Source organism: Chlorocebus sabaeus, chromosome 2 (genome assembly GCF_047675955.1).
Source record: "Chlorocebus sabaeus isolate Y175 chromosome 2, mChlSab1.0.hap1, whole genome shotgun sequence".
NCBI classification, from domain to species: Eukaryota; Metazoa; Chordata; class Mammalia; order Primates; family Cercopithecidae; genus Chlorocebus; species Chlorocebus sabaeus.
The window spans coordinates 97,855,525-97,869,905 of NC_132905.1; the positions used below are offsets into that span (position 1 = coordinate 97,855,525).

A 14,381-nucleotide genomic window follows, 5' to 3' on the forward strand; every position below is an offset into this window, starting at 1 on the left:
TGGTGTGTGTGGTTTGCGGTGCGCTGTGGTGTGTGTGGGGTTTCTGGTGCGCTGTGGTGTGTGTGGGGTTTCTGGTGCGCTGTGGTGTGTGTGGGGTTTCTGGTGCGCTGTGGTGTGTGGCGTGTGTGTGGTTTGCAGTGGGTGTGTGGGGTTTGCGGTGTGTGTGTTGTGTGTGGGGTTTGCAGTGTGGTATGTGGTGTGTGTGGTTTGCGGTGTGGTGTGTGGGGTTTGCAGTGTGGTGTGTGTGGTTTGCGATGTGCTGTGGTGTGTGGTGTGTGTGGGGTTTGCGGTGTCCTGTGTTGTGTGGTGTGTGTGGGGTTTGGGTGCGCTGTGGTATGTGGTGTGTGTGTGGTTGTGGTGCACTGTGGTGTGTGGTGTGTGTGGGGTTTGCGGTGTGGTGTGTGGGGTTTGCAGTGCGGTGTGTGTGGTTTACGGTGCGCTGTGGTGTGTGGCGTGTGTGTGGTTTGCAGTGCGCTGTGTGTGGTGTGTGTGGTTTGTGGTGAGCTGTGGTGTGTGGTGTGTGTGTGGTTTGCGGTGCGCTGTGGTGTGTAGTGTGGTTTGCAGTGTGCTGTGTTTGGTGTGTGGGGTTTGCAGTGTGCTGTGCAGCATGTGTGTTTGAGCGTGAGGCGTGTGAAGGGTGTGCAGTGAGCAGTACCCCGGTGTTCCCGTGGGGGTGTAGGCATGGCCACCCTGACACTGTCCCTGTCCCTGTCTTTGCAGGACGGCTGTCCTCAGTGAGGGGCCGTGCACCCGCTCCTGAGCAGCGCCATGGGCCTGCTGGCCTTCCTGAAGACCCAGTTCGTGCTGCACCTGCTGGTCGGCTTCGTCTTCGTGGTGAGCGGTCTGGTCATTAACTTCGTCCAGCTGTGCACGCTGGCGCTCTGGCCGGTCAGCAAGCAGCTCTACCGCCGCCTCAACTGCCGCCTCGCCTACTCACTCTGGAGCCGTGAGTGTCTGCTGGGCCAGTCCCCGCCACCTGGGGCTCCCGTGGGGGCGGCGCGGGACCATGGACGGGGCAGCCGTGGGCTGTCAGGCCGGAAGTGAGGGCTGTGCGGGAGGCGCTGAGGCCATCTGGCTGGCAGGCTGTAGAAAGGCCACCTCTTTTCCTTAGCTTGAGCTGTGTGATGTGCCAGTCTGACCATTCTGACCCACAGCAATGGCAGCTTCCCACGGTTTACCAGAGCATATGGGAATCTTTAAACAAACAAAAGTAAAGAGAGAGTTGAGTTCTGTTCACCCGTTACCAAGCTCCAACAGCTCCCTACATGGCCCCTCGTGTGTCCCGCTCACACTGCACCAACACCGGAGCATGCTGAAGTGTATTTCAGCATGCATCCCTGAAAGAAAAGGCATCCTACGTCCCTGCACGTCAAACACATGTGTAGCTGTGTGTCTGTCCGTATGTGCTTCTGTAGGTGTGTGTGTATTTATACATAGAGAAACCAGTCTTCACCTGTCACGTGGACAGAGACTCAGAGGCTTGGTGACAACACTCACCGTGGACGGGGAACTGCTCACGCCAGGTGTGGTGGGGATGTGAACAGCCACATCTCTGGAGGGTGGTTTGGCAGTGGCTGTCAGTAGTTTAAGTGGTTGCAATCTTCAACTCAGCAGTTCCACAGACATACACCCTACGGAGACGTGCAAAAGTGTGCAGCGGGACAGGTGTTCTCATTTTATCACAGGTATCCTCATTATTGTATTATTTTTATATTAGTACAAAACTGGCAGCAACCTAAGCACCTGTCACTGGAGACTAATTATGCTGCACCCATACAGGGACCCTCTGCGGCCATCATGGAGAGCCTTCATCTTACACGTACAGTTTTAAGTGAAAAAGAAAGTATACAACAAAGTCTATAGTATGCTGTGATTCATTTTGTTTCTTAAGAAAGGACACTGTGTGTGTGGTGTGTACATGTGTAGAAAAATCCCAGAAGGGGCTGGGCACGGTGGCTCATGCCTGTAATCCCAGCACTTTGAGAGGCCGAGGCAGGTGGATCACCTGAGGTCAGGAGTTCAAGACCAGCCTGGGCAACATGGTAAAACCCCGTCTCTACTAAAAATACAAAAAATTAATCCCAGCACTTTGGGAGGCTGAGATGGGTGGATCACAAGGTCAGGAGCTCGAGACCATCGTGGCTAACATGGTGAAACCCTGTCTGTACTAAAAATAAAAAAAAATGAGTCGGGCATGGTGGTGTGTACCTGTAGTCCCAGCTGCTCGGGAGGCTGAGGCAGAAGAGTGGCATGAACCCAGGAAGCGGAGCTTGCAGTGAGCCGAGATCATGCCACTGCACTCCAGCCTGGGTGACAGAGCGAGACTCTGTCTCAAAAAAAAATCATAATATGGCCGGGCGCGGTGGCTCAAGCCTGTAATCCCAGCACTTTGGGAGGCCGAGACGGGCGGATCACGAGGTCAGGAGATCGAGACCATCCTGGCTAACCCGGTGAAACCCCGTCTCTACTAAAAAAATACAAAAATCTAGCCGGGCGAGGTGGCGGGCGCCTGTAGTCCCAGCTACTCGGGAGGCTGAGGCAGGAGAATGGCGTGAACCCGGGAGGCGGAGCTTGCAGTGAGCTGAGATCTGGCCACTGCACTCCAGCCTGGGCGACAGAGCGAAACTCCGCCTCAAAAAAAAAAAAAAAAAAATCATAATAATTAATTAATTAATTTTAAAAAATTAGCTGAGCATGGTGGCACACGCCTGTAATCCCAGCTACTCGAGAGGCTGAGGCAGGAGAACTGCTTGAACCTGGGAGGTGGAGGTTGCAGGGAGCCGAGATCACACCAGCCTGGGCAATAGAGCAGGACTCTGTCTTAAAAAAAAAAAAAAAAAGAAAAATCTCAGAAGGATGCCCGAGAAAACTGCGTGGTGCTGATATCCAGGGAGTGGGGAAAGGAGGGGATTCTTACGTTTTATTTCACACTCTCATGCTGTTTCCATGTTTTTGCATGAGTGCCTGTACACTTTGTTTCATATGGAAAACGGGGAGCCCAGCTGTAAACACTTTGTCTCATATGGGAAAGCTTGGGTCCCAGATACACCTTGTTTCTATGGGAAACAGTGAGCACATACACACTTTGTCTCATATGGGAAATGGTGGGCCTGTAACCTTGTCTCCACGATCTCCTTCCAATTCTGCAGCCAGTAGCACTGCTGAAAAGGCTGTTTATGTCAGCTAACTTTTTTTTTTTTTTTTTTTTTTGGAGACAGAGTCTTGCTCTGTCACCCAGGCTGAAGTGCAGTGGTACGATCTCAGCTCACTACAAGCTCCGCCTCCTGGGTTCACGCCATTCTCCTGCCTCAGCCTCCTGAGTAGCTGGGACTACAGGCACCTGCCACCACGCCCGGCTATTTTTTTTTTTTGTATTTTTAGTAGAGACGGGGTTTCACCATGTTAGCCAGGATGGTCTCGATCTCCTGACCTCGTGATCCACCCACCTCGGCCTCCCAAAGTGCTGGGATTACAGGCATGAGCCACCGCACCCGGCCTATGCCAGCTAACTTTCTATGCCTAGGACACTCCACCGTCTGCAGAAAGACTAGTGACTCAGCCCTTAGACCAGCTTGTCTTACATGTGTTATACCGGCCGGGCGCAGTGGCTCAAGCCTGTAATCCCAGCACTTTGGGAGGCCGAGGTGGGTGGATCATGAGTTCAGGAGATCGAGACCATCCTGGCTAACACGGTGAAACCCCATCTCTACTAAAAATACAAAAAACTAGCCAGGCGTGGTAGCAGGTGCCTGTGGTCCCAGCTACTCGGGAGGCTGAGGCAGGAGAATGGCGTGAACCCAGGAGGAGGAGCTTGCAGTGAGCCGAGATTGCACCACTGCACTCCAGCCTGGGCAACGGAGCGAGACCCCGTCTCAAAAAAAGAAATAATAAAAAATAAAAATAAAAACAAACGTGTTATAGCTTCAGTTCCTGATTTTTTGTTTGTTTGTTTTTTTAAATAAAAGGCTGCTTTTTTGTGGGAAGGAAGAATTGGAAATGCTATAATATAAAATATACAAATGAGTTATTCATAAGTATAACTGGATAAGATGAATACATACAAAAAGGGCAAATATTAACTAATGAAAACTAAATTACAGACTCTTACTTTCTAGCAATATTCTGAAGCTAAAATACTACAAAACAGCTAAATCCCAGATGAAACTGGCTTTTTAATGCATTTCTGGGCTCACAGTAAGGAAAGAAAAACCTCTCAGCTCCACCCTTCCACCAAATCCCTTTAGCAAAAAACAGGGTGTGTGTGCGAAAATGGAACGTCAGCACTGCCTTTGAGGAGCCTCTCCCTTGGGCAGCTGTAACAGAGGGAGCTGAAGCTAAACCAGGACTCTTGAGCGAGGGCATGAGACAAGCTAGGTTAACACCGTGGGTCTCAGCAGAGGCAAACGAAAGTACACTCTGGGGAAAGTCTCTCATTTAGGCCTGAAGAATCCCACAGATTAAGAAAAATTAAATAGTAGTTCATAATCAAGAATGACAATGTAAACAGCAGATGTAGACCAAAGACTACCCAAAGTGCCCCGACTTGGAAAAGAACCAAGTAGAACTGCTATCAATGAAAACTGTTGATATTTTAAAGCAAAAACTTACAGATGGATTTTGTATCAGATTAGACACAGTTAATGAGAGAATGGGTACACCAGACATCGATGTGAAGAAATCATCCATTGACCACAAAGGAGATGAAAAATGTGAAATAGGACTGAAAAGATGTAAGGACAGAATGAGAAGCTTCATAAAATAGGGCTTTGGCCGCCGCCCCCAAAGGAGAGAACAGGAGAAGCCGCATAGGAAGAGGATGCCTGAGGACTTCCTGAACTGAGGAAGGTACGATTCTGCAGTTACAGGGAGCCCATATACACCAAGCAGGGCAAATGCACAGAAATCCACACCTAGGCAGGCCCTGGGGCATCACAGACCATCAGAGACAAGGAGGAGCCCGGCGCAGTGGCTCACACCTCTAATCCCAGCACTCTGGGAGGCTGAGGCAGGAGTATCACTTGAGGTCAGGAGTTTGAGACCAGCCTGGCCAACATGGTAAAAACCTGTCTCTACTAAAAATACAAAGATTAGCTGAGCCTGGTGGCGCGTGTCTAATCCCGGCTACTTGGGCAGCTGAGGCAGGAGAATCGTTTGAACATAGGTGGTGGAGGTTGCAGTGAGCCGAGATTGCATCACTGCACTCCAGCCTGGGTGACAGTGAGACTCTGTCTCAAAAAAAGATGAGGAGGTCCTCAAATCCCCAGAGAGGAAAGCTGGAGAACCACGCTAGATGGTCAGCAGTGAGGCCAACAGCAGATTTCTCACGGCAGGCAGCAGTGGTGGGAGATGGTGGAAGGTGCTCAATGTGCTGGAAAATGGCCAACCTAGCACTCTGTGTCATTCAGGAGTGCAAATGAAATAAAAAGTGGTGCACTCCAAAAAAATGAGAGCTTTTACTGCCCCTAGATCTTCACTTAAATATTTTTTAAGGATGTGTTTCAGTAAGAACAAAAATTATAAAAGTAGGGTTTAATTTTCAAGAAAGAATAGTAGCCAAAGAAATTAGGAGGTAGATGAATCTAAACCCTATGTAAAATAAAAACTATGCCTGGCCAGGTGTGGTGGCTCACGCCTCTAATGCCAGTACTTTGGGAGGCCGAGGCAGGTGGATCACCTGAGGTCAGGAGTTCAAGACCAGCCTGGTCAACATGGTGAAACCCCATCTCTATTAAAAATATGAAAATTAGCCTGGCATGGTGGGGGGCACCTATGATCCCAGCTACTCGGGAGGCAGAGGCAGGAGAATCACTTGAACCTGGGAGGTGGAGGCTGCAGTGAGCTGAGATTGCACCACTGCACTCCACCTTGGGTGACAGAACGAGACTCTGTCTCAAAAAAAGAAAATAAATAAATAAATAAATAAATAAATAAATAAACAACGATGCCCAAATTGTGAGGTTGGAGAAAGGCAGGTCTGAAACGGTGGGCAGCATAGCCCAGGTATCAGGACCAGAGTATCCAAGGTGGGGATTCATGTTCTGTGTTTGTCAGGAAGTGCATTCAGATTTTTTTTGTGTGTGTGTGAGGTGGAATCTTGATCTGTTGCCCAGGCTGGAGTGCAGTGGTGCAATCTCAGCTCACTGCAACCTCCACTTCCCAAGTTCTAGAAATTCTCTTGCCTCAGCCTCCCGAGTAGCTGATATTACAGGTGCCCACCACCACACTCAGCTAATTTTTTTTTTTTTTGTATTTTTATTAGAGACGGGGTTTCACCATGTTGCCCAGGCTGGTCTCAAACTCCTGACCTCGGGTGATCCACCCGCCTCAGCCTCCCAAAGTGCTGGGATTACAGGCGTGAGCGCCCAGCCCAGGTTCAGATTTTAATGGTAACTTTGTTAAGTATAGGATAGGAAAAAAGAAATCAAACATAACTTCCAAAGTATTAGAAAAAGATGAAGAAAGAAAAGGCAAATCTCTTTTTTTTTTAATGCAAGAAAATAGAAAGTAGAAAAAAAGCATTAAAATAAGGAATATTGAGGTATACATTAAGAAGATCAATATAAAATTCCCAGATATTTGGAATGACCACAAATACACAAGAAAAGCACATCAGTAAAAACAAAAGTAATCGGCCTCTCCATCTGCTGGGCTTGCGTGGGTATGTGAATTCCCTCTTTGACTCGTTGGATTTGGGATTTTCTCCACTTAGATGTATTTCCATGAATACGTTTGTGGGAGCCCTTCTCTAGTCAGAGCTATGTGGAAGCTTTTTCCAGTTCAGTGGTGTATGGTGAGAGCAGACATCACAGTGGCTTTGTCGCTGTTTGTTTTTGAGACAGGGTCTTGCTCTGTTGCTCAGGCTGGCGTGCAGTGGTGTGATCTTGGCTCACTGCAACCTCCACCTCCTGGGCTCAAGCAGTCCTCCCACCTCAGCCTCCTGAGTCGCTGAGACCACAGGTGTGCACTGCCATGCCCAGCTAATTTTGTGTTTTTTGTAGAGACAGGGTTTTGCCATGTTGCCCAGGCTGGTCTCGATCTCCTAGGCTCCTGTGATCCTCCTCCCTCAGCCTGCTGGGCTGCTGGGATTACAGGCGTGAGCCACTGCACCAGCCACAGTGGTTTTTAATGACCCTGAACCACTGTTTTATTTTCTTCATTCCTATTCTCGTTCTTTAATGCCGGGTACCTTCTTGCTGCCCATTTTGAACTCACTGCCAGTGTGTCTCTGCTGTCATCTGACCTGCAGAGCTATAGGTGCTGGGGCGAAGGGTGCAGGTTTGGAGCCATTTAAGCAGCCTGGCCCACGCTCCTCCCTCCCTGCGGACCTCGGTCAGGGCTTCAGTCTCTAAACCTCAGCTTTCTCATCTGCAGAGCACAGACAAAACCACCTGCCTTTGAGCTGTATTATAAAGCCTAAATCAACACGCACAGCAGGTGCACAGCAATGCGTGATAAATTGTTACTATTATTGGGTGAATTTTAGTTTGTTTGTTTGTTTATTGCTGTCTGTTTTTTGTTTTTTTGTTTTTTTGAGACAGAGTCTCTCTGTTACCCTGGCTGGAGTGCAGTGGTGCGATCTTGGTTCACTGCGACTTCCATCTTCTGAGGTTCAGGTGATTCTCATGCCCCAGTCCCCCGAGTAGCTGGGATTACAGGTGCCTGCCACCACACCCAGCTCATTTTTGTATTTGTAAGTAGAGATGGACTTTTGCCATGCTGCCGCAGCTGGTCTTAAATTCCTGGCCTCAAGTGATCCTCCTGTCTTGGCCTCCCAAAGTGCTGGGATTACAGGTTTGAGCCACTGCACCCGGCCAGAATTTTAGATTTTTTAAAATCAGTGGTTGAAAAATAGACTACGGCTGACTTACTCATTGTGCTTTAGGGAAGCATATATTTGAGTGAAGGAAATGATTAAAGGAATTTCATGTCGGGCCCAGGAGCCGCTTACCCTGCAAGACAGTTTACAGATAACCACTCTGACAGCTGCAGTTAGCCAGCGTCGGCCGAGGGGTCCTGAGATCTGCTGAAGGCTGCCCTCGCATGCCAACGGCAAGGGAAAAGGGCAACCTGCCCCTGGGCTTGCCACAGGTGACCTTTGGATGGGACCATTCTCCAGACAGCACAGCTTGTCCCTCCAGAACACTCATGGGGAGTGCGCCTGTGTCTGGCTGGCTGTGTGGGCTCTCGTTCAGTTCATTCCTCCTCTCCAGCCCTCACCGGGCTTGACCCTAAAGGCAGAGGTCTCGAGCACTTGCCAGGGGCAAGCCAGTGGTGGGGGCGCCCCTGCCAGGCCAGGCCTGCTGTGGGGCTTGGTTAGCAGGTCTTCTCCCCACAAGCAGGACTTCCTCCCGCCCACTGCCTCTGCCCACAGGCGACCTTTCTCTTTTAAAGGAATTGGGGTACCTTGGTACCCCCACAAACCCTGAGTTCCCTCTCTCCTTGCTGCGTCCTTTCTGCTTGCCTGCGTGTGCACACAGCGTCGGGACCGCTGGGAAGACACTTCCCTGCGCCTGCACACTGTCTGCAGGTGTCTCTGGCCATCCTGGGCTGAGCTGTGTGATCTCGGGTAGCGGCCCCTTGTGCACTCGTACAGGATGTCTTTGGAATTGGTCTCTAGTGTCCTTTATAAATAACTGGTATAAAAGAAGCCCAGGGCGATGGCCTTGCAGAGAGCCCACACTTCAGAGCTGGGCTGGTGTCCAGCACAAGAAGCCTGCGGCCGTCCTGAGCTGGAAGCCGCATCCTGGTTCTGTGAGGCCGTCCTTGCCGGACGACTGGCTGGGGGGCACGAGACTCCGGCGGCCGACAACACGCCCACCTGCTTGGCCTCCCGGGATCTTGTCCTTCCCTACACGGCCCTCTGAACGGGACTCACTCCCTCTGAGGCCTGTGTGTGACAAAGATGTGTGGTTCTCACCATGGAACTCTTCAGCCCTGCAGTTCTCCTGAAGGTGAATGAGGGCGTCCCGGAGTCCCCATCAGGAGACAGACAATGCCATGTTCCCAGCGTCCCCAGAGCCCTCACAGGCGCGCAGGTCTCCTGCCTGCAAACAGAGTTCCCAGCCACGGGCCCCCCCGCACTCCTGGGAAGCGCGTCTTCAGCCCACGGGGCCGGAGCCAGGGGAAGGGACCGAGGGAGGAGGCTCCAAGACCCCGTGGGTGGGCGGGGGACAAGCACCCAAAGCAGGGACTGGCACCCCTCACATGCCAGCACCCACGGGGTCAGGTGCGCCCTGCTGTCTCTGGGGCCCTGCAGGCCTCTGGCCGCCTGCCCAGCAGCAAGCCCCGTAGACTCCTAGTCAGCCTTCCTGCGGGTGGGCTAGGCCTCACGTGACCTTTTGTAAAATATGGAAAACCAGTGTAACCCCAAAGCAGGCTTTAGGAGAAAGTGTAATTCCTATTACTCGGTCATCTATAATTCCTTTCCACTCAGCGCTTTGCGTTTTCTCCCGCTGTCTGTTCTGCGGACAGGAGTGGTTGTATTCTGCTTCCTAATCATCTAGCAACATTTTTCATCTCCCTTCGCCTCTCGGGGGTGTGGCTGTGCAGTACTCGGCCACACCAAGGCGCACGTGAGCATCGTAATTGGGCGTAAAGATCAGTGTCTCCGTGCAGAGTGGCAGTTCTCCCCCTTTCTGCTGCTACCTTCTGTCTCCTCCCAACAGTTGCTTAGAGAAGGTCATTGTAATTTCATAAAACATGCTCAATGTAAGTCATCAAAACTCATGTTTAGCAGAGACTTCTGCTCTGGATGAAAATAGTGTAGGTGTCTCCTGCGGGCGCTCCCCGACCATCCCAGGAGGAGGGGTCCCACCGGTGCCGACGCCCTCCCTCTGTCCACAGAGCTGGTCATGCTGCTGGAGTGGTGGTCCTGCACGGAGTGCACGCTGTTCACGGACCAGGCCACGGTGGAGCGCTTCGGGAAGGAGCACGCGGTCATCATCCTCAACCACAACTTCGAGATCGACTTCCTCTGTGGGTGGACCATGTGTGAGCGCTTCGGAGTGCTGGGGGTGAGCGGGGACCCAGGGAGGGCCGGGGGTGAGCGGGGGGAGGGGTCCCTGGAAGGCTGGGGGTGAGCAAGGGGGAGTCCCGGGAGGGCTGGGGCTGAGTGGGGTGGGGTGGGCCCGGGGTAGGGCTAAGGGTGAGCGAGGGGAGGTCCTGGGAGGGTTGGGGGTGAGCGGGGGTAGGGGGTCCTGGGAGGGCTGGGGGTGAGTGGGGACCCGGGGAGGGCTGGGGCTGAGCAGGGTGTGGTGGTCCCAGGGTAGGGCTAAGGGTGAGCGACGGGGGGTCCCAGGGAGGGCTGGGGGCAAGCAGGGGTCCTGGGGAAGACTAGGGGTGAGCAAGGGTCCTGGGGAGGGCTGGGAGTCAGCAGGGGGGACCCAGGAGGGCTGGGGGTGAGCGGGGTAGGGGGTCCCGGGAGGGCTGGGGGGTGAGCGGTGGAGGTCCCAGGGAGAGGCTAGGGTGAGCCATGGGGGTCTCAGGGAAGTTGCTGAGAGTGGCAGGGGTCCCAGGGAGGAGCTAGGGGAGTAGGGGGGTGCCAGGGGTGAGCAGGAGGACCCTGCAGGGGGAGGTACTGGGTGGAGCAGTGGGGGTCCCATCAGAGGAGCTGGGGGAGACTTGGGGTTCCCAGGGAAAGGGCTGGGGGAGCAGGGAAGTCCCTGGGGAGGTGCTGGAGAGGCCCCTGGGGTCCGAGTCCCTGGGTGTTCCTCCTGGGGCGTCTCTTTGAGCTGGGCAGTGGTGCCTGGCTGCTTGAGGGGCCCTGGCCCGTGGGGCCTCAGCTGTCCCCGAGCTGTGCCCTCCTTTCTCATCATGGCCTTCGCCTTTGAGATAACCCCACCTGCATCCCCGCAGAACCACTTCCATTAGTTAAGCTGCCTCGGATGAAACCTAAACTACTCCCCGATGCTGGCAGAGGAATTTCATTGCAGTCAAAGCCCCTGTGTGAGGCAGCACCCCCAGGAAGCCTGGTACCCTCTGCATCGGGCTCACCCACCCTCCCTGAGGGCCCCCCCAGCCAAGCCTGAGCCTCAGTTTCCTCATTTCTGGGGCGGCCCACTCACTCTCAGAAGCCAAGTCCTCATTCACAACAGACCCCCTGAGCCACAAAGCCGTGACTCCCAGAGCAACACCACGCAGGAGCTGGGTGCGCCGGGAGCCTGACCAAGCCCCTGGCCTCTGTCTCATGCTGAAGTGCCCGGTGCCCCTCCTTCTCCTCCCTCCAGAGCTCCAAGGTCCTCGCTAAGAAGGAGCTGCTCTACGTGCCCCTCATCGGCTGGACATGGTACTTTCTGGAGATCGTGTTCTGCAAGCGGAAGTGGGAGGAGGACCGGGACACAGTCATCGAAGGGCTGAAGCGCCTGTCCGACTACCCTGAGTACATGTGGGTGAGTGCGCGGAGCGGCCTGACACCCTGTGTGCCGGGAGGCGGCCACGCCCACTCCTGACGCACCACTGCCCGCGTCCCAGGCTTGTGGGGCACTGTTTCCATGGGGCCAGAGCTCCCCATCCGAGCCGCAGGCGTGGAGGCTTCTCTTGGGCCACCTCCCTGCTGTTCACTGCAATCCCAGCTCTGACCAGGCCATCCTAAGGGGACCTGGTGGGGGAGGGGCAGGGCAGGGTGCCCCCAGCGAGCCCCGGCTGTGCCTGCCCTGCTCAGTGTGCGTCCCCCTCCCTTTTTCTGTCCCTTCTTCCTGGTCTGTATTGGAAAATGGGCTGCCTGTGCTGTTAGCATTTCTGGGGTTTTTTGTTTGTTTGGTTTTTGGTTTTTGGTTTTTTGGTTTGTTTTGTTTTAAGATGGAGTCTTGCTCTGTCACCCAGGTTGGAATTCTGTGGCGCAGTCTCGGGTCACTGCAACCTCCACTTCCCAGGTTCAAGCGATTCTCCTGTCTCAGCCTCCCAAATAGCTGAGATTACAGGTGCACACCACCACAACTGGCTAATTTTTTGTATTTTTACTAGAGATGGGGTTTCACCATGTTGGCCAGGCTGGTCTCAAACTCCTGACCTCAGGTGATCCACCCACCTCGACCTCCCAAAGTGCTGGGATTATAGGCATGAGCCACCTTGCCATCCTGCTGTTAGCATTTCTTTTTTATATTTTGATATGGAGTCTTACTCTGTCGTCCAGGCTAGAGTGCAGTGGCATGATCTCAGCTCACCGCAACCTCTGCCTCACGGGTTCCAGCAGTTCTCCTCCCTCAGCCCCCACGCTGGGATTACAGGCGCACAGCACTACGACCAGCTAATTTTTGTATTTTAGTAGAGATGGGGTTTCACCATGTTGGCCAGGCTGGTCTCAAACGCCTGACCTCATGATCCACTCGCCTTGGCCTCCCAAAGTGCTGGGATTATAGGGTTGAGCCACCATGCCTGGCCTGCTGTTAACATTTCTAACTCACGCTGTGGCAAGTGGATGAAACCCTCTCTGTTTTCACACTGATCAGAGGCTGCTGCCGCGACACACCTTCATGTCTCACTTCTTTCTGGAAAGTTCTTTCTGGAGATCTCTCCTGTGTGAGTGAACGTGTGTGATTGGAGTGCAGACTCTGGCCCTAGAATAAAAGAACCTTTCAGTCCTAACCCATGCTGCTCGCTAAAGCAAGATTTCCACAAATTCAGCCACAACCTTTGCTACCTGTCAGAGGGGCAGGTGTGGCCTGGACATGCGCCTGCCCCAGCTGCTCTGCAGGGTGACCCCCTGTCTCCGTGTCGATCCTAGTTTCTCCTGTACTGCGAGGGGACGCGCTTCACAGAGACCAAGCACCGCGTCAGCATGGAGGTGGCGGCTGCTAAGGGGCTTCCTGTCCTCAAGTACCACCTGCTGCCGCGGACCAAGGGCTTCACCACCGCGGTCAAGTGCCTCCGGGGGACAGGTAGGCCCCAGACTGCCCGAGCCGGGGCCACCGCTGTGCTCACGGAAAACAGTGATTTCTTAAAAACAAAAAAAAAAGAATAGTGCATTCCATGTGAAACAGGAGAGCGAAAGTGAGAAAGGAATCAAGTGAGGGGGTTGGCACCGCAAGGTTCCTGCGTCAGGTTTTGAGGTGATAAAATGCTAATTCATGAGAAACAATTAAAATAATAAAAAATACATAATGTAAAACCTTATGAAGGGGAAATAATCATTATTATATCGTATTAATCCAAAAGGAGTCGAAATAAAAGAAAGGGACAAAGAACAGAAAACAACCAGACAGCAGGGGTCAGACAGCAGGGTCCACATAGCAGGGGCCAGACAGCAGGGGCCAGACAGCAGGGTCCAGACAGCAGGGTCCAGACAGCAGGGGTCAGACAGCAGGGTCCAGACAGCAGGGGCCAGACAGCAGGGGCCAGACAGCAGGGTCCAGACAGCAGGGGTCAGACAGCAGGGTCCAGACAGCAGGGGTCAGACAGCAGGGGCCAGACAGCAGGGGCCAGACAGCAGGGGTCAGACAGCAGGGGCCAGACAGCAGGGGCCAGACAGCAGGGGTCAGACAGCAGGGGCCAGACAGCAGGGGCCAGACAGCAGGGGTCAGACAGCAGGGGCCAGACAGCAGGGGCCAGACAGCAGGGTCCAGACAGCAGGGGTCAGACAGCAGGGGCCAGACAGCAGGGTCCAGACAGCAGGGGTCAGATAGCAGGGTCCAGACAGCAGGGGTCAGACAGCAGGGTCCAGACAGCAGGGGTCAGATAGCAGGGTCCCGCTCACAGCATCAGTACCCATGGCAGACAGCAGGGTCCCGCTCACAGCATGAGGGTCCCGCTCACAGCATCAGTACCCGTGGGAAACGTCAGCCACTAAGTGCCCTCCCCAGCAGAGGAGAACGAGGCAAAAAGAGGGAAAGAAAACTCAGAGAAGAGGTCCCGGCGTGTTCTCCCCAGGATGGGGCCAGGCCCCTCGCATATTCTCTCCAGGATGGGTTGGGTCCCAGGTGGAACCTGCATTTCCCTCTGGCAGTGACCATGCAGCCGCCCGGGCTGGGTCACCCACCCTCCTGTCTCCTCCCACAGTCGCAGCTGTCTATGACGTAACCCTGAACTTCAGAGGAAACAAGAACCCGTCCCTGCTGGGGATCCTCTACGGGAAGAAGTACGAGGCGGACATGTGCGTGAGGTGAGGCCAGATCCTGCGACTCTTGGGCCACCCCCCATACCTTCCTGAGTTTGCACTGGGCAGAGGCCAGGAGGGCAGCTGGGTCCAGGCCCCATGTCCCACAGTCCCATGGGGTGGAACCCACACGGAAGGCCCGTCTGCAGCCCTGCCCCACTAAACAGACATAGGAGAGGCCATGCAGGACTCATCCGGGGCTCAGGATGCAGGCCACAGAGAGGACACAGAGACACGGGGGATGCGTGGGGAGACTCACCGTTGCCCACGGTGTGTTTCGTTCTTTTGGGGA

General features: G+C 53.8%; 1 protein-coding gene across 5 annotated transcripts in view; it reads left to right on the forward strand.

Moving 5' to 3' along the window:
* The window catches only part of AGPAT3 (1-acylglycerol-3-phosphate O-acyltransferase 3), a 119,371-nt gene that overhangs the window by 89,983 nt on the left and 15,007 nt on the right, over window positions 1-14,381 (forward strand). For 4 of the 5 annotated variants that reach the window (XM_007969602.3, XM_073010962.1, XM_073010965.1 and 1 more), the window contains 5 exons: window positions 721-946; window positions 9,844-10,013; window positions 11,226-11,387; window positions 12,722-12,875; window positions 13,993-14,095. In XM_007969602.3, coding sequence (XP_007967793.3) covers window positions 769-946; window positions 9,844-10,013; window positions 11,226-11,387; window positions 12,722-12,875; window positions 13,993-14,095 — 767 coding nt within the window. In that variant the 5' untranslated portion in view covers window positions 721-768. Of the gene's footprint in view, window positions 1-720; window positions 947-4,626; window positions 4,846-9,843; window positions 10,014-11,225; window positions 11,388-12,721; window positions 12,876-13,992; window positions 14,096-14,381 lie in introns of those variants that run through there. The other variant, XM_007969622.3, reaches the window with a different exon arrangement.